Below are 27,876 nucleotides of genomic sequence, written 5' to 3' on the forward strand. Positions count from 1 at the left end.
CACTTTGTGCTAAACAGGGAGTAATAATGGTTTGTGCTTAAATTAACTATGATGCAACTATTAAACTATGATGCAACTTCCCATTTATAATGTAATTGTATTATATGTATGTAATAATTGTATTAATTTTTAACACAAAAAAGCAAGTTTCGTACTTCGAGCATGTATTACCCTGATTATTTGATTTGAGAACTGACCTTTCACTTCACTTTTTCTTTTCAGCTGTGTCATTGTGTGTCAAAGTGTCCCTGAATGCAGCCCTGAAAAGGTGACTTTAGTACTTGAATACACGTCATTTGCCTTTTTTATGAGGAAACACAGTGCAGGGTAAAATATCCCCTCAAAAAGACAAAGTAACGTTATGCCCTTATAAATGAGTGCGCTTAATCAAAGGCTGTATATAAAAACAATAGTATTATGCATAATAAAATGTTAAGTCTGTATATACAGTCTGTGCTTCCTTATTGTGAGTAACTCATTTGTTTGTCTTGTAATTATTCAGCAACACCTAGCTAAACAGCCTTCACAGCTGCTTTTAGACCGCTTACTCACCAGGTCAGACTGGTCTAACAAATCTTTCCTCATCTTCATCTCTCTGTTCAGGCATCTTGATGTCAAACACGCCTCGGGTTCCCTGAAAGACCGCGTTGAGGGCTAAACACATACCGAACAAAACAGAGGCCACGTGACCTCGCGTGTCATATGACCCGCACAAAGCTGATCATGTGACTCAGCCTTACAGGTCCACATTTTTCACAGTCACCCCGCAGCTGAGCGGGTGAACGACGTCTCTCTGACCCAGGGCTGATATTTCTCCTGTTGCCATGAAAACGACAGCGAGCGCGAGGTGAGTTCTAACCAATTGAAGTGTGTCTTTACACGCATTCCGGCTGCTGTCTGGCACGCGCCGGGCTTGGGGTCAGACTGTTTTGAAATCGGAGTGACTTGTGGTGGCGGAGGTTCACACATCACTGACCGGGCCTGTAGTCTGATATACGCTTTGTAAATACTGGCAGGCTGTGGATGGAGACTCTGGGCTTCCTGTTGCTGTGGGCCTGCCTCCACTCTGCACAGTCGCGGGGCTGCTCGTCGTTTTTCTGCCGCAAATCGCACCGTGTCAGCGGCCTGAATGGGGTCGACCCGGGCTCTGCTCTCTTTCTCACTCCTTACCTGGAGAAGGGCGCCATAGATGAAGGTATGCGTGCGCCGGCGTTGCAGAATAGCGCCATAACACTGCAGCCAGCAAGCTTCATTGCTGTCGTCTTTTTCGCCACCGGTTAGACCTCTTTTCCTTTTGTTCCAGCCAGGAAACTGAGTCTGGTAGGAGAGCTGCCAGGCGCCAACGTCAAGAGCCATGCCGGGTACCTCACAGTCAACAAGAGATACAACAGCAACCTCTTCTTCTGGTTCTTCCCCGCGCTCATGGTAGGCTCACACTTCTCCTCCACAGAGGGACTTTCCAAATGACAGAAGTACATTATGGGAGCCAAAGTCTTAAATTTTGAGTGAGTCGTTCTTGCTCTTGTTTTCTTGTGGCCTCAGCTTCATTGTGCTTCAGGTATTTGAACTGTGGTCCTTCAGGCAGCCTGTGGTAAGGAGCTGCTCTGTGAGTGTTTAGTCAGCTGCAGTGCAGGACTGATGGTGAACTTTACTTACAGGATATTTCTGTAAGCTTTTTTTGATAAAGTTATAAATCAGTAACCAACTCTCACATCTGCTTTTTCATACTTCAGGGTATCAGTGTGTGTGTTCACTGAATCAATGCGTATGCAAATGAGCCTCCCATTATGGTGCATGTGACTGTCATGTCCACCTGCGTCAAATGTCATTCTTCATGCAGCCTCTGTGTGACAGCCACTATTAAGGAGTCTGTACTACTATTTAATATGCACACTGTGTGAGACTTAACACATTATTTAAACACATCTCTGACTGTGTGATAAATGTATTGTCAAATATTTAAAAAGACAATGATTTCTAACTGTGAAATGCAGGACCATGAGTGAAAGTGGTGGCTGTCTCCAGTTTGTCTTCATTCAAAAAACAGTCCTTCATTTCAGCCAAAAATCGACTATGTTTGGTGGTCCAGTGTCGATATTCTCACATTCGGTGACAGAAACAGATGTTTGATTATTTATCACACTCTACAGACTGATAAAGCTGCCTCAGCCTAAACCTGACCCCATTTTAATCTTTATTGCTATCACAGGTGAGGAAGTAGAGTGATAACAGGTTTGTTCAAACAAAGTGTGTGTTTTTTTTCCTTCGTTAATGAACTCATGTCACCACTGGGTGGCGCTGATATCTCACCTTTCTACTTGTCCTGCTCTGACTAACAGGCCAGCCAGGATAAAGCTCCGGTCCTCCTCTGGCTGCAAGGCGGGCCCGGCGGCACCTCCATGTTTGGCCTCTTTGTGGAACATGGACCATATGTGGTGTATAAGAACCTGACTGGTAAGAGGTGGTTCTGTGCTGCAGCGGCGTGCTCGCACATGTACTCTAATCCTTATTTAACCTCATGAGCCTGAGCTGTGTATAGAGCATTGTTTGGCTTCTCTGATTCGCTCTTGTTTTTTGTCTCCGCAGTTGGTTTTAGGGACTACGCTTGGACATCGAGATATTCGGTTCTGTACATCGACAACCCAGTGCGTATTACTTATCTATCCTGAGACGAGCAAGCCACAGTCTAATTGCACGAAACACATATTTGAGAGTGTTTTATGTTATTTTCTTCTAGGTTGGAACTGGTTTCAGCTTCACAGATGATGATGGAGGCTTTGCTCAGAACCAGGATGATGTTGGCAGAGATCTGTACAAGTAAAACACCGCCATGCAACTCAGCCAGTGTTCATGCCACCTTTAAGTCTGGTGTGTAATTGGTAGTAACTTTATTTTTCCCATGTCTTCCTTTAAAAGTGCTTTGCTACAGTTCTTCCAGATCTTTCCTGAGTATCAGTCCAATGAGTTCTACGCAACTGGCGAGGTATGTCTATTTTTCTATTAAAGCTTTGCAAAGCTAAGTTGATGTCTGTTTGAAATATGGCCGAATCCGTGTAAACCTCCTCTGTCTCCATGCAGTCTTATGCAGGGAAGTATGTTCCTGCCATTTCTTACTACATCCATAAAAACAACCCCACTGCCAAAGTGAAGATTAACCTCAAAGGGATGGCTATTGGTGATGGGCTCTGTGATCCAGAAATGGTGCGTATCCGACTAAGTGCCATTTTCTGACATTTGTCAACAAGCAGTCGGGCTTTCGGTTAATAAAACTTCTCACCAATCAGAATGGTCACCAGAAAGATCAGTATGATATTTGACTTCTTTCATTTCAGATGCTGGGTGGTTACGCTGAGTTCATGTACCAAACAGGCATGATCGATGAACTCCAAAGACAGTATGTCATCCAGCAGACAGACTTTGGGGTTAAACTCATCCAGCAGCAGAAGTGGGTGGAGGCTTTTCAGGTAAGAGATGCTGCATGCCCCTTACATCTGTGAACTTGGTGTTTTATTTTATTGTTTTATTTAGATCAGGGTCTAAATGTTCAAAAGTGGGCCAAAGTGGGGCCCGTGTGCCAAAGTTGGTCTGCCATAAGGTTTGAATCGGACCGCCATGAAAAAGTAAATAAATAAAGACGTAAGAAAATTAGAATATGAATCACTGTTTATGCTGTTTTATCTTTTGAGGGGTTAAAATGCTCTTTAAATGTGTAGGATCCCTAATTATCAATTATTCTTCCTAATCTGAGCACACTTCACCTCGCTTTGTGCTGGAACTTGGGATCCTTGTTCCATTTTGAATCTTAACAGTACAACATGTGGCCATTAAGTTTCAGTTTTGGCCCTCCAGGGGAAAAGTTCGGGCACCCTTGGCCTTGATTTTAACTCCTTTCTAATTTTTAAATGAATGAAGGCCATTTTTAATGTCACTCCTTTCAGAAACAAACATTAGAATTGTGAGTCAAATCAAAGAGCTGACCGTCCTGTTAACGTCTGACTTTAGGTTTTTGATAGCTTGCTGAATGGTGACGTGGAACCATATCCCTCCTTCTTCCAAAATGCGACAGGCTGCACCAACTACTACAACTACATGACATGTCAGGTACTTAGAAACACTGGCAGAGCTCAAAGCGGCTTGTGTAACTTCTTAGAGCAGAAATTTCTGAAGCTTTTATACAAATAACTAGTTTTTACTCAAAACCCACCACAGGAACCTGAAGACCAGCAGTACTTTTCCCAGTTTGTGACTCTGCCGGCGGTGCGACGCGCCATCCACGTGGGGAACCTGACGTTCCACGACGGCTCGGAGGTGGAGAAACACCTTCTGCAGGATGTCATGAAGAGCATCAAACCGTGGCTGGGGGTGCTGATGGACAACTACAGGGTGAGGGGTGTAGGATGATCTACTGTAGTATTTTTGCATCAGTCAGTGTCCTCCAGCCCTACCAGGAAGACATTGCAACTGGAAAATCTCTCTAATCCCTCACTGGCATGTTTGGTTCGCTTCATCCAGGTCTTAATCTACAGTGGTCAGCTGGATGTAATTGTAGCAGCACCGCTGACCGAGCGGTTCCTGCCTACTGTCAACTGGACGGGGGCGGCTGAGTACAAAACAACCCCTCGCTTCCACTGGAAGGTTCAGCCCAGCGACTCAGAGGTGGCAGGCTACTTGAGACAAGTGGGAGAGTTTTACCAGGTGGGCAAATATGAACAACAGTCGAAAGAATGTGTCAAATCCCACGTGAGCGCCTGTTTTGTTTTTTTGTTTTTTTTTGCATTCCGTAATCTGATCTCTTGTCACGCAGGTCATCATCCGAGGAGGGGGACACATTTTGCCTTATGACCAACCAGCGAGGTCCTTTGACATGATTGACAGATTCCTTTCAACACGGGGCTGGATATGAAATGTTTGGGTGCCGATCAAACCACCTCCACTTTAGAAAGCACACTGTTGATTAATGACTGTTGACTGTAGATCTGAGCACATGCAGGTGATTGATTTTTTTTTTTTTTTTTTTTTTTTTTTTTTTTAAAAAGCATTTTAACAGTTTTTGTTAAGGACTGTGGACCGCTCTCTGATCCACTGCAAATGAAAAAAGTGGTGCAGGATCCAGACCTCTAAATCATTGCCCATGTTTCAGATTAATTTTTTAAGCAACTCAAATAGTTTAAAAAAATTAAGTGGAAATGAAATGGCATGTGGCATGTTTATCTCTGTTGGGATTGTGTGAGGGAAATGTGTGTTGCATTCAACCATTAAAGGACTGAAGCTCAAATTTAAAGAAAGTACCTTGAAACCAGGCCGCAATTATCTTGAAATAAAATGGTTTTTTTTCTACGTTAGGGTGTTTTTATACCCAGAGACTCCTTTTCTGAAGGACTTCTGCTGCAGTGTTTTACAGAGACGGCAGCACCTGTTGATGAGTAGGATTTGTCCTTTAATTTACCGTCTGGTTGGCCAACAAAATGAACACCAGGGGTCACTGTGCTCCAAGGAAATTTCATTGTATACCCAGAAACTGAAGGACAATGTCAGTTCACACAAATGCTGTTTTGTTTTAAAAAAAAAAAGTTCATAACATTAGATCTTTGATTATCTGAACTTGGGTTCTAACAACAATATGAAGTGACTCAATATCTGTGAAGACAGTATAGAGGCCTCTTTGCATGTTGCATCAATACACCATGCGTGTTAATTTCATTGGTTTGGCTACTGTTACGGCTTAAAAAGGCATTTGACACGCTGCAGTGTTCTGTAGCGATTTTGACAGAATGCCACAAAGATGCATACGTAAGTTAAGTGCCATGTTATTTCATCAGGCAACTATCAAGATGTCTAGACAGTTCAATAATTAATGAGTATTCTAAACCTTTAAAGCATCTAACTATTTAATGAGCAGGACAAGCAGCGGGAAAATACTGCTGATCATTTGGTTTGATCGTTAGTCTTCCTTTAATAGAATTCTTCAGACATTATCTTCAAATGTTCACTTGATGTCTTTCTATAGATTTTTGCACTCTATTGGAAATAACTGTGTCACTAGACTTCAAGCGCAGGTAGTTGTGACATTCAATCCCATCACTTTGTTACATGTTACAGAACAAGTGCTTTATTTTCATACCGTAATGTAACTGCAGTGATACTTTAACATCTGTACAAATGCAAAACAAAAGGAGATACTGTCATTACAGACACAAAAAAAATGTACAAAGTTATGCAGGCGAGAACGGATTCCTCAGTTCATTACATATAAACAATGCGTTTAAGCGCTGAAATGAGCCTCGATGTACAACAAAAGGCAAGTGCTATGCGGACATTATTTACAAGCATGTACCACACATTTACTCCCTTCAAACAGAAAGGTGGTTGAATTACATGTACAGGATTACAGAAATCAATGACATTATGTACAATATTTATAGTTTTAGATTTAAAATAATACAATTATAACATGTAGGAAGTTTCCTCTCCACCAGTCACAAAAACCACACAGACACACAAACACACACACACATACTGCACTTCCACCTGTCCTTTTTGTCTGCCTCTGCAGTAACAAATGTCTTTTTCTGAACCTGGATCCGCCGTCTGAAATGAAACTAGAGACTCTACAATGATTCCAGTTGAAAGTATTTTGAGGTCATTACCATATTTTCACATGCAAGAGGTTAATTTGGAATGGTTTAACAATCTAGATATGATTTTTTTTATATATATATAAAAACAACCTAAAATAAGGCAAGCTTCAGTTCAAAGGGTTGATATGACAAAGCCCTTTTCGAGAGAATCAATTACTCTGTCTCATCACACACATCCAACTGCACACACACAGACTTTAAGGTTAAGATGTGACATAAACAATCCGAATGCTTTGACAAAACCTGAATGTAACCCATTATGAGGATAAAGACATTCTTCCTTCATCTTTGACAAAACTAGAGCTGGAGTTGCTTTTTGCTTTTTTCCAGAATAAAAATTTAGTGGTGCAGGGTCCTTTTATCTGAGTCTCATCCTACAATGAGCTTTAGGTTCCCTTCTTCGATCTATAGACATGTGATGCATGCCAGGCACGGTGTCTCCATAAAGCCAAACACAGTTCCATTTCTTGCTGGTGCGTGAAAAAGGGGGATCACTGAGAATTACTCGGACCTTAATATGGCTATTCTACCCTCTGGCATGACAGAGGACAAAGTGCATAGACAGCTCTGCGATCGCTCCACCTGTCAGTGGAATGTATTTCATCCATCCTACTGCAAAACACAGTGCATTATGGTCATCATGCTAATGAATCGACATTCCTGGTCATAGGAAAGAGAAAACGAGCAGTTGTTGTCAACATCAGTTGAGTTTCAAGAATGTTGGGGAGATTTATATAAAAAAAAGGAGAAAAAAAAGAAGTAAAGCCTGAATCATTAGTAGTACAGCCATCGCTGATCTGAACTGCAGAGGAGGCCTGAGAAAGACAGGAAGAGAAACTGATAAAGAGATCAAATGAAAAACGGCCAATAACAGAGAAAACTCATTAATAGTACACTGAGAATTAAACGGCTTTGATTGTTTGAAGAAATAAGAGTGGCATTTTGCTTTCTACAGTAAGCCAACAGAAGATTTTGAGAAGATTCAGGCACATTGTGACATTTTGGAAAGCACAGGCATAAACTGCTCCTCTCGAGAAACACTTTGCCAGCTGTGGGATGCCAGTCAAATAAAAAAAGAAAAAAAAAAATCATGCTCACCTTTTTTTTTGTTTTGTTTTTCTTTCTTTACACCTGCTGAACTTCGTTCCGCAGGGGAAAGAAGGCAAAACGCAAACACATAATATACATAATACACATGCACACAATCCGATGTTGTATTAATTTGGGGTTTGAATCCAAAATGTGGATCCAGATGCACAAACACACAAAGAAGAGGCCTCAATAATTAAAGCTTCAGTTGGTCCTGGAGAGCGGAGGAGTTTGTTTCAAACCCCCGAGCTGCCTCACTGGTATCACAGTGTACAGTTCTGTAGCTGTAACAGCATCGTATGTCCTCGGGACCAGAGTGGCTTGGCCACACTGATCATAACGCAGACACACAGTAGAGAAGACGATCAATACTGCAATGTATTGCTTCCATTTGATCATGTCTTCACTGTCATGCTGTACTTTATCACACTCTTTAAGAATACCGCTGACAGGGAAAAGGTTAACAGTCGTATACATTTCTCGGAAAGAAAAGGATCATAACACCTGCTTGCATATTCCTTGTCTTCAAGACATCATTGTGACAGTTCGACTTTGTTTCAGAAGGCAGCAACATCCCACTCACTAAGTCTGTTGCATACACTCAACATACTGTCCACACGTGATACTCAGAGAATGGTTTGATGCATTTTTCTGTCCATCAGGCATACGGAGATGTAAGGTTTACTCACAGAGATGACAGTCTGAGGCTATTGTCTCTTTCCTCTGGTTCCATGACTACCATGGTTCATTTTGTACCAGTACACAACAGAAAAAGTCACTTAAATGCTGCATGAGATTAGCAAAACTCCCTTTTCGCTAAAAGCACAACAAAAAATAGTTTTAAAAAAGAGGCAACACACCATAGAACATTTATGCGTTAATAGGGTTGGCTTATAAAAATACATACTGTTGCTACTGTATAAAGAACAGCCTCACAGGCCTTTGAGGTTTTTCTTGATGGAGGGGGTGGGGGTGGGGGCAGCATGTGCAGCTGGCGGCCCTCAGAAAGCAGGGTAATGGAGCGGTGGTTGTTTGGGGCCGGGGTTATAGTCTCTCCTGTCCCTAGTGGATGGGGTTAATGTCTGTGCGGTGGTTGGCTTGCCCGTGCACACTGCTGCCCCCTACGGTTGTGGTGGAGGTGGTGATGGTGTTGTGCTGAATGACCTGCTGCTGGGAGCACGCTGGCGCTGGACTGCCCGCCGGACTGCTCTCCGGACCTGAGGAGACAGCAGAGACATCAGTGAGGATGGACGACGTGTGTGTACAGGATGTGTTTGTGGGTGTGTGCAGGTGTAAATACTTTGACCTTCAAGGTCTACACAAATGCATCAAAATATAATGTGGCAATAAAATAAATTATAATAAATTAAATCAAAATAAATACACACCAAATCTCTTCATTGTAAAAAAAAAAAACAATAGCTTTATTAGCAGATCAGTTTCAAACACACCTAAAGTCTCACATGTCATCCCAAAATAAGCCATAAATGGATAACACAAAAATGGAAAAGTGAATCACTCAACTCCATAAACATGTCTGATGACTTTTGGACACATTGGAGGTGACATCTGTACACAAGCTAGACTCATCAATGAAAGTCTCTCCCAGCCCAGTCTGGGAGTTGGCTCTCTTCTGTATAAAAGAGCCATTCAGCCAAAGGGGGATGTGAGCCTTATTTTCCTGTGCTAAAGCCACACAGGGAGGTGCCTTATCCTAATTACATGGAAATGTCACTTGTATCCGTATCAAAGGGTGGGGCTCTGATGTCATGTGCGGTGGAGCAAAGGCACAGTACAATAATCAGCGAGATCCTGGGACACCCATGAGTTTGGATGCCAATGTGCAGCCTGTGACGTCAGTCTTGCGTCGAGTCTCGGCTGCATCTGCGCGTGGGGGTGCTGTCAGATGGAAAAAGTGGTCTCATGCGGGATTCAGACTACCAACTCCCAGTCCAGGCCAGCTACCAGAGTGTGCAACACCCATATGTGAAAGGAAAGGTCCTGCAGCGAGCGTGGGTGCTGGATTGCACATTGGGGCGAAGAAGTCTTGGCAGTCCCTGCGTGTCCATCACAGTTCAGTCTGCCGAGTTTAAACCTTCGCTCTGGCAAGACAACTAACGAGCATATTCACAGCAGCGCTGTCTGCACTGAAGGGCTAAGGCACACTGATGAAGGTGTTTTTGGTCATACTCCCAAGAGTGTGTGTCTGTGTTTATGTCTGAGCTACTCACTGAGGTAACCTTGGGACTCTTTCTGCATAGTGGTGATGGGACAGTCCTTGTGTGTGAGGAGAAGCTGCTTGAGTTGGGTCACCTCGTTCTTCAGCATGGTCACTTCATTCTGAAATGCAGGAAAGACACAGAAGCATTTTAAGATGATCATCCAGGGAACCCACAATTAAAGCAGGCCTCATCTATTATCCTTTTAATCACTCGATAAAGGATAAAAGCTTAATAGATACTATTAGTGTATTGATAATCAACAGTGTATTCCCATAATAAATACCATTTTTAAATGTTAAATGTTAGACTGTGCTTGAAATGTTCAATTTTCAACTGCAACATCTGTGTTTTAAATTTGGGAAGTGGAGTTTTTACCAAACAGGGATGGTCTGCCAAAAGATGCTATTCAGTTGCATGATGGGAATTGTAGGATCCATTATCTCTGGTGAAAACCAGGACAATGTCATGAAGTTCTTAATAAAGAACTGAGTCAGCAACACACGCTAACAGTTGTGAGTGGCAGTGGTGCTGTATGTAGATTTAGAAGTTGAGAGCGATAGTATTAAGTTTATTATGTACCTGAAGCTGCATGTTGGTCTGAGTGAGCTCTTCCGCTTTCTTCTCTAAAGACATCACCCACACTTTTCTCTTCTGTCTGCATCTTGTTGCTGCTGCTCTGTTCCGCTCCAGAAACTTTCGCCGACGTTCGTCTGGATCCTCGTCGACTACTCGCCTGCGCCTCCCGCCACTGGGGGGCGGGGACTGCAGCGTCTGCGTGGGCTGCATCTGCTGGGTTGCAGGTGACATCTGAAACATGGGTGGGTGAGGGGGGGAGTATCAGCATCACTGAGCTCTCTGATGAGTATTTGCCACCATCCATCCAGACATGTAACCATTCTGACACACCTGGAAAACAGCCAGCCACCTGTCTGATGTCACCACTCCATAACCCTCAAAGTCTCAACACAAGCATCTATACATTATCTCCTGCAGCCATGCCTGGCAGCTTCCCCAAAAACAACATCTGGTTGTGCCTCGTGCCCTGTGAGCTGGGCTGTGGGCTGTCAGGAGTGACAGAGTGAGTGAATGACTGGACTGATTCACCAGCCTGCCCACCTTGTTAAAGAGGTGTCAGGAGGCAGTTTTCCACCGCCCACTTCCACTCAGACTAACTCCACCAGACGCAGTCAAAAGACTTGTTTCTAAAACCGTACGTGCACTGACAGATCTTGACAGATACTTGGCAAGGTCAAGTGTTTTCAGTCTTTAGATCATTACCATTTTTATGAGAACCATGGAAAATACAAGCTGCTTTAATGGCCGCTGTGCCTACAGAGAGTGTTGTTTTAATGCCTTAATGATACATTTGGAACATACAGTGAATTGCGTTTCTTGATGTCGGACTGTCCTTCATCCAAAATGCTTGGCATTGCAGAGGGCGATAGACAATGCAAGGACAAAGTGTCTCGCATAATGTTATTTTTAAGGCCCTGAGCAATGCTTTCAATCAAAATTAAACCAAATATATTCATGGCTAAGATGTTCCAGGACTATTAGCCAAGGCTGTCTGTTCACCATCAGGACCAGCATTTATAAAACTTCGTCTGCACCTGGAGCATGTTGTGGCCACGTAATGGTAGCTTGGCAGCAAAGGATGGCGTTTAGAATAGTTTTCAGAAGACGGTGCTGAGCATCTTTTATAAAGGCCACTTTATGGCCTCCCCATGACCCTTTCCCTCAATGGCAGGCGTCCGACACTGACCTGTAGCTGACCAACCTCAAAGGAGAAAAATTACCTTTGAGATGGTTGCCAGGAAACTACTTGGCATAATGGCTGCAGCCAGGGAAAATGTGTTCGTCCATTGACTTTCTCTGAATTTGAAGCATCATTTCAGCTATACTTCTATACTCAACCACTAATGGCTGCCTTCAAAACTGCTCAAAGAGCTACTAAAGTGCTGGCTTGTTTTAGTCATGTACCTATACGGTGGCTTCTAGCTATATGAGAGGATTTAATGTGCAGTGTAGTTAATGTGTTATTGAACCTGTGGCTCTGAACTTGCTGTCTGAAAGCATCGGCTCTACAGGGAATGTGCTTTGCTTACATGTGAAGAAGAGTGCATTGGAGGGTGCGGTGAGGTCTGGTGTGAGTGCCCGGGATGGAGGTGGGGATTGTGGGAGTTGTGATGGGGGTTGTGTCCCTGTGGGTGGTGGTGTCCACCCTGGCCGTGGCCCTGGCTGTGGTGGTGATGGCCGTGGTGCTGGTATGCGTGGGGAGGGGCTTGCAGGTGCTGGTGCGGGTGCATGTGATGGTGGGTGCCTTGCTCCTGCCGCGATGACATCATCTCCATCATGTGGCCCATGGAGTTCATGTTGCCGTTGGCGATGGCACCCGGGTGGTGTGAAAGTGCGGCCTTCAGCCTCTGAGTAGACAAAACGGACACCAAACAGCATGTTTAACATCATTTTCTGTGGCTACAGGTTTGTACTCACTCTCATTTATCCATATGCTGATTATCAACAGTTACAGAGTGGCTCATGTGCTGACTTGGAGATGATAAATGGCTCCATAAATCCATATGTCAGGAGAACAAATCAAAGCCACTTAGGCTGTCCTCTGTGTCTCCTTCAGTCTTGTCATTCTCTCGCTTTACCTTCTGTGACTGCCATCCCACCAGTCCCTCCTCTTCATATTCCTAATAGCCTCTCTCTCCTCTATGCACATGTGTGCGTGCGTGTCTGGATGTCTGGATGTCTGTGAGATGAGCTTGCTGGCAAGGTGTGAGACTCAGACTGCTCCCTTGCAGTTGACCCAGCAGGGGGTTTTGTTGAGTCTGAGCAGCCTGGAAGGGAGACCTCGAGAGAGAGGTTCTCTCAAGGTGCGCCTGTGTCCCTTGTGTTTACTGAACGCACCTCTCCTCAAGAGTCTGTTTTTCTGGGCATCACATAAAGACAACTGCAAAGACCAGGAAAAAAAACTAATGCAAATATGCAAGTGCCAAAATATGTCTTCAGGCTTCATCTGTTTGTATACAAACCTAGACAAAATATAAAAAATCCATGTCTGAACTGACTTATTTACATTTGAACCGCTATGGGAATAACAGGTTGAGAGAGTGTTGAGACTGTTGAATGTTGATTAATGGACTTTTCTTTTCAATGTGCACTGCTGATGTGAATAAACAAACCAAAATAAATAATAAAGTCCAGTCTCAGATCCTGTTTAAATTTTGTCTGCTTGTCACTTTTAGCAGAATGTTTGCAACAAAACTGAAAACGAAGGCATTCATTTCAAGGCTACTGTTGTGAATTCCACAAAGTTTTTTATTCTCTTTCCCAGTGCTCTCTTTACTCTCTCTGTTCCCTTCCCCCTTCTCCCAGCTGCTGTCAGTAAGTCCACGCTGTGTCCAGGGCTCCATATCTTTTAACAACCTTCACATTCATGATTCCCATAGGGAATGGCATCCAGCTGGTCTGGATCACTACACTAGGACACGACTGGAGCACAACATCAGCCCTCCACTCCTCTCTCACACTGTCTGTGAGTGGAAAGCTTTTTACCAGGAGGGAGGAGACACCATCAAATAAAATATTTTAGAAGTCGAACAGTCCAAAAGGAGCATACCCCTCTGGTTTGCATTATATTTACAAATCACATATATGTATTTGTGAGAGGATTTACAAGTAGTCCAGTTGTCTTTACTGGACTTTCCATACACAGCACATGACACACATGAAACCAGCACAGCGAAATTATGAGCTTGCCAAGCCTGTTTTGGCTGAGCATAGTTTCTGCTTGTCACAGTGAGGGATGCCTGACATAGTAAGGCAGCACTACACTTCTGTAGTTCCATGATTTTTTTCATCTGTTGGCCACCTCTTAATGTTTATCTCCATCTGATCGAACCATAACCCCCCATCAACCGCCTGCACCACAGCTCCAGCCTCTCAGAGGCTAGAGCGCTTCTTCTTTTGTGACCAGAAAGGCAGGGGTTAAAATACCACAAAGTCTACACTAACACACAGCAGGCAGACACAGGACTGCAGCTGTCCACAGCATCGCAGTCATACTGAGACTCACTGAGGGTAACAAGCAGCAGTGAGAAGCCTCCAACTTACTGTAATAAATTGTTACTATCAACGGTATAAGGTGCAGTCTGCACATGCTCTAACTATTTGTCTGTAATATCTGTCTGGACATGCTATAAAATGCAGAAATAACAAACAGCTTGTTGACATGCAACTAAAACACAAAAGAGATTTAAACAAGCTTACAGATATCAATCATAATCACCAATGCTGATGGGAACACCTTCCGTGTGTCACAGGATGAATTCCCTGCCTGACAGCTCTGACTGAACACCTTCCCTCCAGCCTTCAGCTTGTCAGGCAGCACGAGAAAGGTGAGGTCCACCCCTCTTGTGACAGAGAAAACCAATCAGGTGTTTGAAAGTCTCCTGCCATTTAGTCACAGAGAACACAGTCACCTGAATGAGCAGAAACCAGAGGCTGCAGGCTGCAGTCTACCTCTGGACTGTGATTTTTAAAGGCAGAGTAAAGATATGTGTGCCGGTGAGATGCTCATCTGGGGCTGTTGGAGTCCCTGCCAACCAGGCGCCAGGGGAGAAGGACAGAGAGGGTAAAAGGGAGGTGAAGGAGGGCAGTGAGTGCGAGAGAGACCAGGGGTGGGGGGAGATTAGATGGCTTCTAGTGTCTCCTCCCCACACACCATCAGCACAAGACAGCGAGTGCTCATTTATCAGTGTCTCTGAGAGCTTTCCAGCTGGCAGTGAGGCGCTATCTGTTTATTAATTGAATTAGCCGGCATCCGAAGAGGCCCCAGAGTGTCAGAGTACAGAGGCAGGTCAGAGAACTGAGGGGCCACTCCAAAAGCTTTAGCGGTGCCAGTTATAAACAGGAGAGAGACAAAACACAAGGGCTGAGCATGATTACAGGACCAACACGACGCACAGAGCGAAGGCATGTCAAACAAAATTCGGTAACACAGGTTAATATTTGTATTGTTGAACAAAGACAGCATATTTGTAGCAAAACCTATCCCACATAGCAACCAGAACAGACTACTTAAATGAGTGGCAGGTGTTACATTAACTTACTCAAAATAAATAGCAGAGTTTCAAGAAGAAAAAAAAACACTGCACAAATTGTGTCAAAAGAGAAAACCCTTACCGTGATTCTAAACTTACTCCTGAAGCTATCTCTGCACAAGTGCCTGCTGCTCCATCCGGAGTTGAGTCTCCAGCTCGGTTAAGGCCAGCCCGGCCAAAACTTAAGTCTTTGTATCCAGAACCACAGTGACGCAACTATGGGACGTTAGCAGAGCGATGATGAGCAGGCTGTGATTCTTAAACACCTTCATCAGCTCCCTAATGACTCTTTAACACATGGTTGTATTTCCCCAGACTGTGTTAAGCACAAGAACTTAACCACCATGTGCATTTTCCTCTAATAACACACACACATACATATACATTTCTCCTGCAGAAACATGGCCGCTACAGAAAACAGTCATTAAATCAGTGCAGGTCTTAGTCTGTGGCGGTCCAGGGTGCTCACAGTCTGTCCTACCACTGTCTGCCCTGCTGCAGAAAAGTAGAAAACACAGCAAAGACACAACAAGGGGATGAGCCGTCCATGACACCATAAAGACATGTCAGCTTCGACCAGGATAAATCTATGAACTAGGAGCCTATATGTGCATTTGACACTACGTTTCATGCATTCTATAAGTGTAGCAAGGCTATTGATTTTCCATTGTTAAAACACAATCCCTGATTCAGCCATCTTTTGCCCAGAGGGGAGCTGTCTCCTCTCAGACCTTTGCCCCTTGACCTCTCCACTCCCAGTCCTTTTTTAGGCCTCTGCGGTTTCAGGGACACCAGGTGATCACCCATTAATGATATTTATTAATGGCTGCCTCTTCTCTGACACGGGGGGCTTTGAGTGATGTCCCTGTGAGTGCTCTGGGCACATCCTGAGAACACACTCAGGTTTCTCCTCCCCAGATGACTTCATATCTATTAACCCTGAGCAGAGGAAGCAAGAGCACGGAGCAGGTACAAAGGGAGAGGACCACGCCCGCCTCAGGATGGGTAAATCAAACCCGCTGAGGTCAGGGTGAGCACTTTTATTCCCCTTAAAAGTGGAGTAGTGTACTATCAGGGGACCTGTGGCCCTCTGGCGCCTTACAGCAGGTTGGAAAGATTTAACCAGTCTGTGGAGTCATAGTTTAAGTGAAAAAAGATCACAGTTTCAAATGGAGATCTTCCGCTTTGCATTAAAGAGTCCATTGAGAAACAGCACTTCTGTCTGTCTCTGTCAGCCTTTTGTTAACTCTACACTAACACAGTGGCCATGTGTAAGCACACAGCATTTCTAATTGCGTAATATATCATAACTGTAATTTTCCTGGCAGTGTTTTTTGTGGGCCTAGGCCGCCTAACTCACACTCTAAACCCGACATGGGTTCACCATCTGCAGTTGAAAGCAGGAGTTTGGCTCTGCTGCTTTGCCAAGCACTCAGAGGATCTAATTCCATCCTCCTCATCTCCACCACCTCCACTACCCACCAGTGCCTGTCTGCAAAACCCACTCTCTGTGCCCTAAAACTCCACACCCCCATTAGTCCAATTTTATTAGATTTCCCTCTCGCCCAGAGAGGCAGTAACATCCCCCCCTCTCTCTCTCTCTCACACACACCTCTTCCCTGTTCCTCCACCCCCTCTCCCTCTGCTTGCCAAGAGCTGGGGACTGTTAAACTGATTTCCTCAGGGAATAGCGAGGCAGACAGTCTGATGGGAGCTCTGGGCTGTAATGCCGCCCCCTCTCTCCTCTCTGAGGTTCTGGGCCAAGCTGATCAGAGCCGGCCCGAACGGAGCCTCCCTGTGGTTCCAGACACAGACGGGGAGATGGACATAGACTGGCTGTTCTGCCAGGGACCGACGCTCTGGTGGCGCTCGGAGGAACCGCGGCAGTATGGGCGCAGCGAGACACACGCCCACTGAGGACCATGCTCCAAAGCATGCGCTCATACTCTTGGCAGCTTCTCCACCCTGTCAAGTTAATGGATGGGCCTCTGACTCCAGTCTGTATATCCCCACTGTTCCCTCTATTGTAAAGCCCTGCTCTAGTGCAGCCTACACGGTTATCACTACACCCACTTCTGCCATAATCGTGCACACAGAGAACGCCTCAGAGTGAGAGAGACAGACAGAGCATAAATGAAATAATGAACACCGACATATGTCTTAATTTGTGGCATCAGAGCGACAGGCGAATTATTTGTCATCATGTTAATAAAAGTAACTTGAAATGTGATGACTTGAATCAAGCATAATGTCAAAGATGCTTAAAATATCAGAGCTCAGATGCTTGTGTATTCTGGCTGAAACAGGACCCTTGACTCACTGTTTATATGTAAATTGTAATCAGTGTTCCTGTTCCTCAATGTTTGGATTTTTCATTCAGACCTTGCTCTGTGATTATGATTGTATCAACACATTCAAGATATTTACGGTTGGATTAGGATCACGCATTGTTAAGACACCCACGGGCACGAGATTCCTCTTACGCTCCAACACGTCAAAACAGCTGAGCAGCAATCTATCCTCCTGTCAAAGAGAACAAATCTATATAAAGAAGATGGCTGTTAACTTCAATCACCATGATGAGGACAAAACAAGGACATCTAGAAAACAGAAGTGGGTCTAACCTGTTCGCATTAGCTGCTTTGAGAGATGAAGTAGTGACCTAACTGGTCAATACGGACTACGCTTTATCGGACTGAGAATCTCTGACCCAACAAACGTTTTCCAATCACCCCTCCGGTGTTTGATCGGTTATTCTGGAGTCCAGTGACTGTCTCATTCACAGCTCAGGCTCCAGGGGGGCTCATGGTGGCTGGACCAGTCCAGTCTGGCCCGTGTGGTGATGGCAGCTGGTTTACCCAAGCTTGGCTCTTCTGGAGCCCTGTCCCATTCACGGGCCCTGAACCATGACCAAATGGCCTTCACATACACCTCCCATCAGCACAGCTAAAACAACACGCAGTCATCCAAAGACAAACAGATGCGACGCTCCGCGCCGCAACTGCCACCCTCGTCCATAACCCCACCCACGCACTGTCACACACACATGCAGACAGTTAGGCACACAAGCACACACAAATGTAAAAACACAAATATAAATGTACACAGTCCTTAAAAGACCTTTCAGCTGTGAAAGTTTGCTTTTTTATAAACCTTTAAATGGCAAAAACTTGCTACCTGCTTAGGTTTTATCTACTGACACAGCGATGAACCTGGTCAAGATGCTGCTCCTGACATCTGGCTTAACTACTGATCTACTATCTGGTTTCTATAGAAATACTACTTTTTTTCTTCATTGTAGACATTCAGACTGGGCTCTAAATACCGCTCTTCCATGTCTCAAAGTTATGATCATAGGTTGCTGTTTGAAGTACTACTAAATAATGTAGAAAAGAAAATAAATGACATCACAATGCTAACCTTCTGCCAGGTTGACTTTGTCACATGAGCAATGCAGCAATCTCGCTGTTTGTGTTTAAAAAATACATCTAAACAACGTCTAATATTGTCCTATAGTTGAGCAGTGATGTGACTGGAGCTAAAGATGGCATAAATTAATCTGTGAAAGCAGTGTGTATAACTGGACCAACTGTGATTTAGCACACTATTCATTATTACGGCAAACAATCCTGTTGGTGAATAGGACTAACAAAGCCTGTCAAACGAGAGGCGGAACATCTTGAAACACAACGTGTTCGTTTACTTTGATTTACTATTACTATATACAGCATGTCTCACTGTGGTTCAGAAAAACCAAACACTTTGGTACTGGCAACACAGAGGAAGCAGCAACAGAGGGGTCCCTCTGTGGTCTGTGTCCAACACTGATAAACTGGCAAACACACACTGATCCAGCAGCTCCTCGGTGCTGCTCTCCAGTCTGCTAAAACAACTCACCTCCATAGCAATAGAAAGAAACATCGTATGTTTATCATCTGCAAACCTTCCTCCACATCCAAGACACTGACACTGACCACTCTGTCTATGCACCACTGTATCTCAGCATATTTTGCCTTGTGTCTTGTATCCGTGTCCTTGTTTGACTGCTATTTATCACACACCCACATGTTTACTTAACTAACCGCACATATGTACATAACAGATCTGTATCAAATACTATGTGTAAACTCCAACTTCATGGTTTGTTTTAGCCTAGTTAGTCCACAGATGTGCTTTGACTCCAAGGACAGTGATTGCCAGAAAGGGTGCCAATGCACTGAAAGCCAGCACACACAATCGTGAGCATGCACACGCAATCATATACAGTGTGCATATTCTAGAAGTCAGCGAAGCAGCCGGCAGATTCAGCTGTGCTCTTAGCTCACCGTCCCTCTCCAGTGACATCATACCCTGACAATGCCACCATTCATACAGATGTTGCTTACAAAACCTGGAGTTAGACTCCTATTGTGTGTGTGTGCTTCTCCTCCCCACAACAAGAGGTATAGCCAGAGGTGCTCCCCTACTACGGTGGAGGAAAATGAATGGAACACGTAATAGGGTTACCATGTACGCTAATGGTTTAACTGCTTACAAATGACTTCATACTGAGCTAATCGCTCAATCAATCACTTTGTGTAACAGAGTTGAAAACTGACACATCTGTGGCTGCTTCACAAGTTTTCTTTCCTCTGAATTTCTGAACAGAATATGCACGTAACTTTCTCATTTTTCATTTGTTTACTGTTGAGGGCCAAACTTGATCTTTAAGCCTATCAACCCAAATGCCTGTTGCAATTCTGTAACTATACTGAAACATAAGAACAGTAAGGGTTGTGTAAATGAAATGTAAAAAGCTACAGAAACACTTTGATTATTGGTCCTCCTGTGTCCTATGAAATGTTTCTTTAAGAGACGCACAGTTTTTTTCCCTCCTCAAGTAAAAAGGAGTACATTTAGAGCGTGCCAGGAATTATGTCATCCACCCATCTCGTGCCAGCTCCACAGCCAAGAGAGCTGCAGTGAAGGAACATATAGTATTGTTTACCTCGTAAAAAACTCAGCACCTAGCCTGATGCTTAGTGACAAATTTATTGTCCTTAGTAACAATGTAAACAATAGATAATTGGGAGATAATAAATAACACATTTTCATACACCGGCCCCTCTGTCTGAAATTAGCAGGCAAGACGTGTGGAAAGCATGGAGCTCATTTAAACAGGACACAAAAACAAATTCCACCACTTTGAAAAGGGTCCCACTGACATGAACTGAGTCATGTCCCATACTTGGCACAAACAGATGTTATTTTCAACCAGCTTGATAAGGGCTTGTTTGGGCTTCCCTTGTTACAGATACGGAATGATAGTGAATGTCTTTCATCATACAAACTAAGATATCAAACCATCTCAGCAGAAGAGGAGGGTTTTCGGAGGGGAAACATTACACGCATGCACGTGTGTTTCTGTGCAGTACTGTATACCCATCTTCATGTCAGGGGTGGAAGAAATGAATTACACTTACTCTCAGCAGTTTGTGAACAAAGATTGTATAGAAAGAATTACGTCATGTAGAAAGAAAGTGTGAGCACTTTCTGCTGTTTTTGACAATAATCCCTGTCACAGTTGTGACTGCATTCTGCTTTATTCTGCTGTTAATTCTATGTAAATGCCAGGTTGTTTAATCTCTGTAGCGTAATATTGCTTGCTGCACCCACTGTGGTGTCCGTGGCGCTTTAGCCATTTTTGTTTAATTGAGTTTTGTTCTCTTTTCTCGTTAATTTTGGTAAGTCTACACTGAGGAAGGTGTTCTATGAGTGCTACTCAGATGTTAACGTTACTGCACTTTTATATCTTAGATGTGTGTGTATATGGTCTCATCTCATCTCATCTTCTTCCGCTTATCCGGAGCCAGGTCGCAGGGGCAGCAGTCTAAGCAGGGATGCCCAGACTTCCCTCTCCCCAGACACTTCCTCCAACTCTTCCGGGCAGACCCCGAGGTGTTCCCAGGCCTCCCAGGAAGGTATCCAAGAGGCATCCGATATAGATGCCCGAGCCACCTCAGTGACAGGGCTCCTTACCCTCTCTAAGAGAGCGCCCCGCCATCATGTGGAGGAAACCCATTTCAGCCGCTTGTATCAGAGGTCACGTCCTTTCGGTCATGACACAAAGTTCATGATCATAGGTGAGGGTAGGAACGTAGATTGACTGGTAAATCGAGAGCTTTGCCTTTCGGCTCAGCTCCATGTACCCATTGCCAGATTCAGAGTCCAGGGACTTCTTCTTCTTCTGATCCCTTCTGTGGGTGATGGGCCTATGGAGGTCGGGCCCATGTTGCTCTTTCGGGCTATGACTGGCTGGGCCCCATGGGCAAAGGCCCGCACCAGGCGCTCGTCTGCGAGCCCCAACCCCAGGCCTGGCTCCAGGGTGGGGCGCCGGTAACGCCAGTCCGGGCGACGTAGTCTTCCTTGTTCTTATTTCAGTCATCAGGGGCTCTGGAACCGCTCTTAGTCGGACCCATCTAGGACCTGTTTGCCTTGGGAGACCCTACCAGGGGCAAGAAGCCCCGGACAACAAAGCTCCTAGGATCATTCAAGTACTCAAACCCCTCCACCACAATAAGGTGGCAGTTTAAGGAGGAGTATAAGGTCCTTCACATAAAATCATCATAAACCATGTTTTCTTTACCTTCCTTTCACGCCCCCTTTCTCTTTTAAAAAAGGTAGAAAATGTAGACGCGTTTGCTACCTTTTAATTCTACTTAAGTATTTTTTTGCACAAATAAGTTTACTTGTGGTAAAATTCCTTTTAAGTACAGTACTTTTCCTTGTATAATAATACTCTTTCTGTCCCTGTTCCATGTATATGCACGCACGTGTTCTGTGCATGAGTGTAAATCTCATTTGGCGCTTGTTTTTAGGTACCTGACTGTCAGTACTGTATTTGTATGAATGTCTGTGGTTGTCTAACTATGTGACACCGTTTAAGGAGGATGACACAGAGCTGGAGCTGTCAGTGTGTGTGTGTGTGTGTGTGTGTGTGTGTGTGTGTGTGTGTGTGTGTGTGTGACTGTTCGCGAAGCCCTGTGGAGAACTGGCTCTGAGTGTTGATGTAATGCTTTGGCCGTCGTGCTGTGGAACTTGGCCTCCTCTCTGCACCGTTTCCTCTACGCTGCGAGGGTCAACTATCCCACAACCTCCAGCGCACAACACGCACCATTCTATTCCCCAGACCACAACAGAGCAGAACACAACCACACCCATAACCACGAGCACCCAGTCCTTCATAAGAAGAAAAACACTTGAACCAAAACTAATAAAACACTCCAACTTCAGCAACACTCCCAGACAACAAGCTAAAAGCAATAAGGGAAAACATACGAGTCAGTTAGTACACCATCGGGCTTTGCTGTACCACTTAAACGATGGCACTTAAGGAGAAAATCAGAGATAGAAGCGAACAAAGATGGGCACTGATGTAGATGCAGTCTTTGGCCCGGAGAGCACAAACAGAGAGCTTAGAGCGAGATATGAGTCCCCGAGGGGCCACAGCAGTCCTTTGGCTCATTAACTATTTACACCAGAGACAGGCCTCCCTGCTGCTCTGGCCCACCACAAAATCAATTAGCCTTCATTAGCCCAGGCTCTGGACATGCTTTCTCTGGCAGGGGATGGTTAATCCTGCCACTGAGGCCTCCAGTTACCACAAAATATCAAACAATCACAAGCACACACACATACGAGCGTACATGCATGCCCAAATGCAGAGGGGCAAAGGAAACTGGGCTGGGCAGAAGTCCTTTCATATCACTCACAAGGAATTCCTCCAATTTCTCAATCTCACTCACTGTTTGGTGTCTCAGAGTATCAATACCGTCTCTCGCCTTTCAACTCCCCTGCTCACTCTGCCTGTCTATCTATTTCCTTCATGTCTATCAAAGTCCCACTCAATCCCCTTCTCCGCTCTCACAATGTAAACGTTGAGCAGAAGGAGTGCATCCAGGTCCGTGCCTCGGGGGTGTGGGGTTACAGTGCGGAGATTTCCCATTGGCGGAAAGTCAACATGGTCGGGGTAATGCGATTAGAGCCGGATTGAGAACGTCGCAGGGGACACATGGGCCTGATCATGGCCCAGTTATCCGATAGTGAGGCCGTATTTATCGACCTGGCCCGGGCGAGGATATTACAGACATTAGAGACCCCTTCCATGCTTATGAAACCCTCGCTGGAGATCGCACCCCGATAACACAATTAGTCTCTCACTTTCTGTCCACAATCATGGAATTCCATCAGTTGCGTTCAGACATCAGGGATCAGAATCTCAATTGATCCACATTTGGTTGCCCGTGTATCGTGTCTGAATGACCAACCAACCAGAAAGTTGCATGGTCGAGGGGCCTGTAGCCATTTAGCGACTGCATATGTTTATGGGAGGCCTAACAGAGCATTTACAATTCAATTACATAGATAGGAGGAGAAAAAAGAGTAAGATGTGTCTGGATGACGGCCAGAGGAGAGATAAACCTAATACACTAATATTGTGTTACCCCAGCATGTTACCATAGGAACAGTTGAAGAGATTCAAAAGACTACAAAGACGATCAATCTTGAGAGAGCAGGAGGAAGAGGGAGAATTAAATGCCCTGGGAATGCTCCCGCTCTCCTCTATCAGAGCAATAACTCTTCTAATGACCTCTGCTACCTCCTCTCCGTCTCTCTGCCTCTCTCTCTCTTCACAGGATGTTTCTCTCCAGCAAACTCAGCTATCAGCGAACCTTTCCAAACACAAAGAGCAGCCAATGGTTTGTGATTTTTCTGATATCCAAGTCATGACACTTGCTCTTATTCATTTGGAGCCTCTTCCATTTTCAGAGTTATTTATTTTGAAAACAAAGGTTGGCTGGTGGTCATGTTGCTATAGCATTTATCAATTCATCACCTAGAGTGCAACTGTTGATGCATTTGATATTAATCAGCTTTTTCGTCTGTCGGTCTTCTATACTTACTTAACTTTCAAAATCTCCTTTTTGCTTCCCTCCACTCTCAGCTACATCTCATTCCCACTGCTCTAACTGCTTGCTTTGTGAAGGATGAGGTCATTTGATTTTTTCCCTGCTGTGTTAAACTAGTGCTAACAAGTTGCAGGACCTACAGAACATGTTCTGTACATTAAGATATACATCAGGCAGTCGGTGGGCAGCCCAGCCACAACCACATAAAGGGCCCTTTATTCCAGCCAGAGTCTCCAGTGCTGCACTGGCAGGTTCAGACACAGCTTTGATTACACACCAAATGATGAAATCCACACAGACCTAAGAGCACAGCTTTGCTGGCACAGTCCAGTGGAAAAGAGAAGTTGCAACACTTTGAGCTTGAGTGTGTGCACTTGTGTATGTGTGTGTGTAAATGTGTATGTATCCATGTGAACGCATGCATATACTCACCAGTTTGGCTTCTGAGTGCATGGAGGGAATGTGAGTGGAAGAGCAGGAGCTGCTGTGGGTGGGTCCTTGCATACCCATCATATTAGAGCCCATGGACATTTGTCTCTCCATCTGAAGATTACAACACCATGATAACAGTCAAAAACAAATTTCACACAAGATGATTTACCTCACATCTATACTATCTATGGTCATTTTTATGTCTAAACAAGATGCTTTCACAAAAGAAGCTTTAAGGTTTAAAAGTGTGAGACTCATCTTCCAGCCGTGGTGGATGAGATGAGAGAGCATAAGAGCCTGATTTCACATGACAGGCTGCCCCGTGCACAGCTCTGTGTGATGATAACTGGAGCTGACCCAAAACAGGAAGCCTGCACAGAGGGACTTAACACAGGAAGCCGGTGCAACAGGGGTGTGTGTGTTTCTGATAATAGTGTGGTGGGTGTCAGTCGGACTGAAACTCCATGAGCAGGATGTGTTAACAAGGTGAACAAGATGTAAGTAGGTGAGCGTTAGTTGAATGCACTGGAATCTGTCTTTGTGTGTGTGGTTGCTGCCTGCCTCGCAATGACCATGGTCAGTGTGGCCATGTGTGACAGCTGAGACCTGAATGTGAGGAAATCAGCTGGGTAAGCTGACAGGGGTGAGAGGTCACTTGCGCAGGGTGATGATGTGAGCAGTGTTCACTGAGCAGTGTGTGCAGGAAAGAAGAAACCTTTGTGTGAGCGTCTGCATGCATCCATGTGTGAGCTGCTGTGGCCTCCCAGCTGCTGAACTCTGGTTGGTGTGGTGGACTCTATGGGGAATGGCCCCTCTCCACGCCCCCCTTTGTCTGACCCCCGCTCCCACCCTTTTCCACAGAGACTCAGGCCTAGAACCTGACACACAGCCTTAATTGCACTAAGTGTGTTTTGTGTAAAAATATCACCCAAACCTGCACCCCTTTCCTGAACCGTCAATCTTCCCTAAAATCGCTTAGCTCTTAATTTAATAACCATGGGAGGACTTTTTTTCTATACCATAAACACAGGCTGTCTCATGTTACAATGAGAACACATGTTGTATCATTAGAATCCTGATACGAGGAGCTTTCTCCAGGTTGTTATCATTCCCCACTTCCCAATGTGGGTCGTCGGAATCTTTTTGGCTAAATTACAAAAAAGTCTACAGGTGAAACTTTAATTTTAACAGGAAATTACCTCCTTATAAAATGCGGTACGTCATTTTAATGGTGACAGAAAACATCCCGAACTGCAAATCGACATATGTTGTATGCAGTCTGAATTTGCACAGTACGAGCGAGTGACTTTGCCTCTGCGTGTGTGAGTGCACCCGTGAGCGAATGCGCTGCGTGCTCTGTGCTGTTGTACTCACAGGCATCAGCACGGCGGAGGAGCCAGGCATGGTCGGGTCTGGCAGAGTTCCAGGCATGGAGGCTGGCAGAGGCTGTCTCTGTCTGTTTCGTAGGTGCAGCAATGAGGACAGAGAGCCGGGGACAGGCCTGAGAAGACACACACAGACATTCAGAGACTCTTCAGGGATCGCACTGTTATAGATAACTGGCATCATTATTCTTTGCTTTATCTTATAACAACATCTAACCCAACCGCCACCGCCAATAGCTGTTTATAAACACAAACAAATCAGTAACAGGCAGTTTAAAACTGTTCATACATGTGGTAAAACTCATGAAAACATCGTTAAGCTTGAAAGTTGAATCCTGACCTTGGAAATAGCAGTTCGACAAACAGCAACAAAAAAAGTAATTCAAGGTCCATTTTCTAGATGTTGTCTGGTACTTTAATCCCGTAGCCTTCACCAGCGGATGGAGTTTGCTCATATGTCATAAAGTAAATAAATAAATACTTGACTGATAAATATAATAACTATAATAATAGCTTTGATAATGAATATTAAAAAGGAATATGCTCAATGAATACTACATATGTCAAATTAATTTGCAGTAAAATATGAGTATATATTTTATATGAATAAAGCTGTTAAAACTGAGTTATAATTGTTGACAAATGATTGATAAACACCTTCTACATCTGCTTACAGATGTAGAGGGGGGGGTTAGGGTTGAGTTAAAATAAGAAACTGCTAGATAAAAGGTGAGAAAATATGTGGAGGAAACTGTATAACAGGAAACTAAAAGGGATATATATCTCCTTTACAACATTATCTATCGAATGTTTAAAACTGAAGTCCCTTAACAGCTATTGATTATCAATAAAAAACAAAAAAAGAAAAAAAAGAAAAAAGTACCAACTCTGTCGCAGAGTTTTAACGGAACAAGGGAGAAAGTTGTGATGGTCACACTAGGTTTTGTTTGCAATGGACCGCTCCTGCTGGCTGCAGCACCATGTTTAGACGAGAGGATATTGACAAAGAGCATTACTGTGGTGGTTGGTATTGTCTGTGCTGGTAATTTGAAGGTCCACTTCCTGTGTTCTGTTGTGTTGGCTGTAACTTTACGTTTTGTTTTCCTGAGGCTCCCTTCCCCCCCCGATGCGTCGAGGAGTGATTGGGCACACCTGAGTTCACTTCCTGAAATTAGGACGCCTATTTAACCTCTGCGGAGACGCTCCTCGACGCCAGAGTATACTTCCACGTACCGTGGTATCAGTTGGTCTCAAGTCTCTTGTGGTAAAGTACTTGTTGATATCTCGTTAAACCTTTTTGGAGTAATCGTTTGTCTCTTCTCTTTTCGTTCCAGTGCCTCCCATGCCCACACAGCCCAGCACCCTCTGGACCTCTCTGAGTTTGTGTTTGTTTGGACCTCACGCTGCCAGCGACTGTTTGAGTTATTGCCTTTCGTGTGAAAATAAAACTTTTGTTAACCTTCTCCGTTTCCGCTCCTGGGTCTCTCTCTGCACCCGCCGTCACAGAATACTCTGGCCAAAACATGGACCCAGCGGATTCGGACCCCTTTCGAGCGGCGCTCGCCCATCAAGGACTACGTCTCGGCCAGCACGAGGACATGCTGCGGGGAGTAATGGAGGCAGTACAAGGTCTCAGCGTCCAAGTCCGTGACCTCACCGCTTACCTCAGCCGCACGGACACCCGTGGCTCTCCTTCCTCCCCAAGTCCCACACCAGCGCCACCCCCACCGGCAACCGCTGCAGCCCAATCTACCTCTCTGTCTGTCTCTCAGCGTGAGCCGTATGTGCCGGCCCCCGAACCCTTTTCAGGTGAAGTTGGTAATGCTGGGGGGTTTATCTTGCGCTGTTCACTAGTATTTGATCAACAACCCCTTAGTTATCCTTCTGATAGAGCTAAGATAGCTTATACAGTTAATTTGTTACGGGGCAGGGCAGCGCAGTGGGCTACAGCGTTATGGGAACAGCACTCCCCCATTCTCTCGTCTTTCGACAGTTTCTCGAGGGAACTTAGTCGTATTTTTGATCATTCACGACAGGGGCAGGAAACTGCTAAA

General features: G+C 44.7%; 2 protein-coding genes across 2 annotated transcripts in view; one reads left to right on the forward strand and one right to left on the reverse strand.

Annotated features, from left to right (window-relative positions):
• The first annotated feature begins 612 nt into the window (after window positions 1–612).
• Window positions 613–5,337, forward strand: cpvl (carboxypeptidase vitellogenic like). Its single transcript, XM_041942999.1, has 13 exons — window positions 613–847; window positions 1,017–1,195; window positions 1,304–1,425; window positions 2,340–2,454; window positions 2,587–2,645; window positions 2,738–2,817; window positions 2,917–2,983; window positions 3,079–3,201; window positions 3,333–3,464; window positions 4,003–4,101; window positions 4,210–4,383; window positions 4,513–4,695; window positions 4,805–5,337. Exons 1-13 carry the CDS (start codon window positions 825–827, stop codon window positions 4,901–4,903), a joined length of 1,455 nt encoding a protein of 484 aa, XP_041798933.1. The 5' UTR covers window positions 613–824; the 3' UTR covers window positions 4,904–5,337.
• Window positions 5,338–6,005: 668 nt separating this feature from the next.
• creb5b (cAMP responsive element binding protein 5b) overlaps window positions 6,006–27,876 on the reverse strand; it is a 45,107-nt gene continuing 23,236 nt past the window's right edge. Inside the window, exons 6-11 of the mRNA XM_041943366.1 lie at window positions 25,812–25,938; window positions 24,438–24,548; window positions 12,055–12,372; window positions 10,529–10,756; window positions 9,959–10,067; window positions 6,006–8,944 (exon numbers count right to left, since the gene is read on the reverse strand). Coding sequence (XP_041799300.1) covers window positions 8,790–8,944; window positions 9,959–10,067; window positions 10,529–10,756; window positions 12,055–12,372; window positions 24,438–24,548; window positions 25,812–25,938 — 1,048 coding nt within the window. The 3' untranslated portion in view covers window positions 6,006–8,789. The remainder of the gene's footprint in view (window positions 8,945–9,958; window positions 10,068–10,528; window positions 10,757–12,054; window positions 12,373–24,437; window positions 24,549–25,811; window positions 25,939–27,876) is intronic.

The sequence above is a fragment of the Chelmon rostratus genome, chromosome 8 (assembly GCF_017976325.1).
Source record: "Chelmon rostratus isolate fCheRos1 chromosome 8, fCheRos1.pri, whole genome shotgun sequence".
NCBI classification, from domain to species: Eukaryota; Metazoa; Chordata; class Actinopteri; order Chaetodontiformes; family Chaetodontidae; genus Chelmon; species Chelmon rostratus.

Coding starts and splice junctions, on each gene's coding strand:
- cpvl (XM_041942999.1), top strand. CDS start 825: ATGAAAACGACAGCGAGCGCGAG. Junction 2,455..2,586: donor GGTGTATAAGAACCTGACTG/GTAAGAGGTGGT, acceptor TTGTCTCCGCAG/TTGGTTTTAGGGACTACGCT. Junction 4,384..4,512: donor TGCTGATGGACAACTACAGG/GTGAGGGGTGTA, acceptor CGCTTCATCCAG/GTCTTAATCTACAGTGGTCA.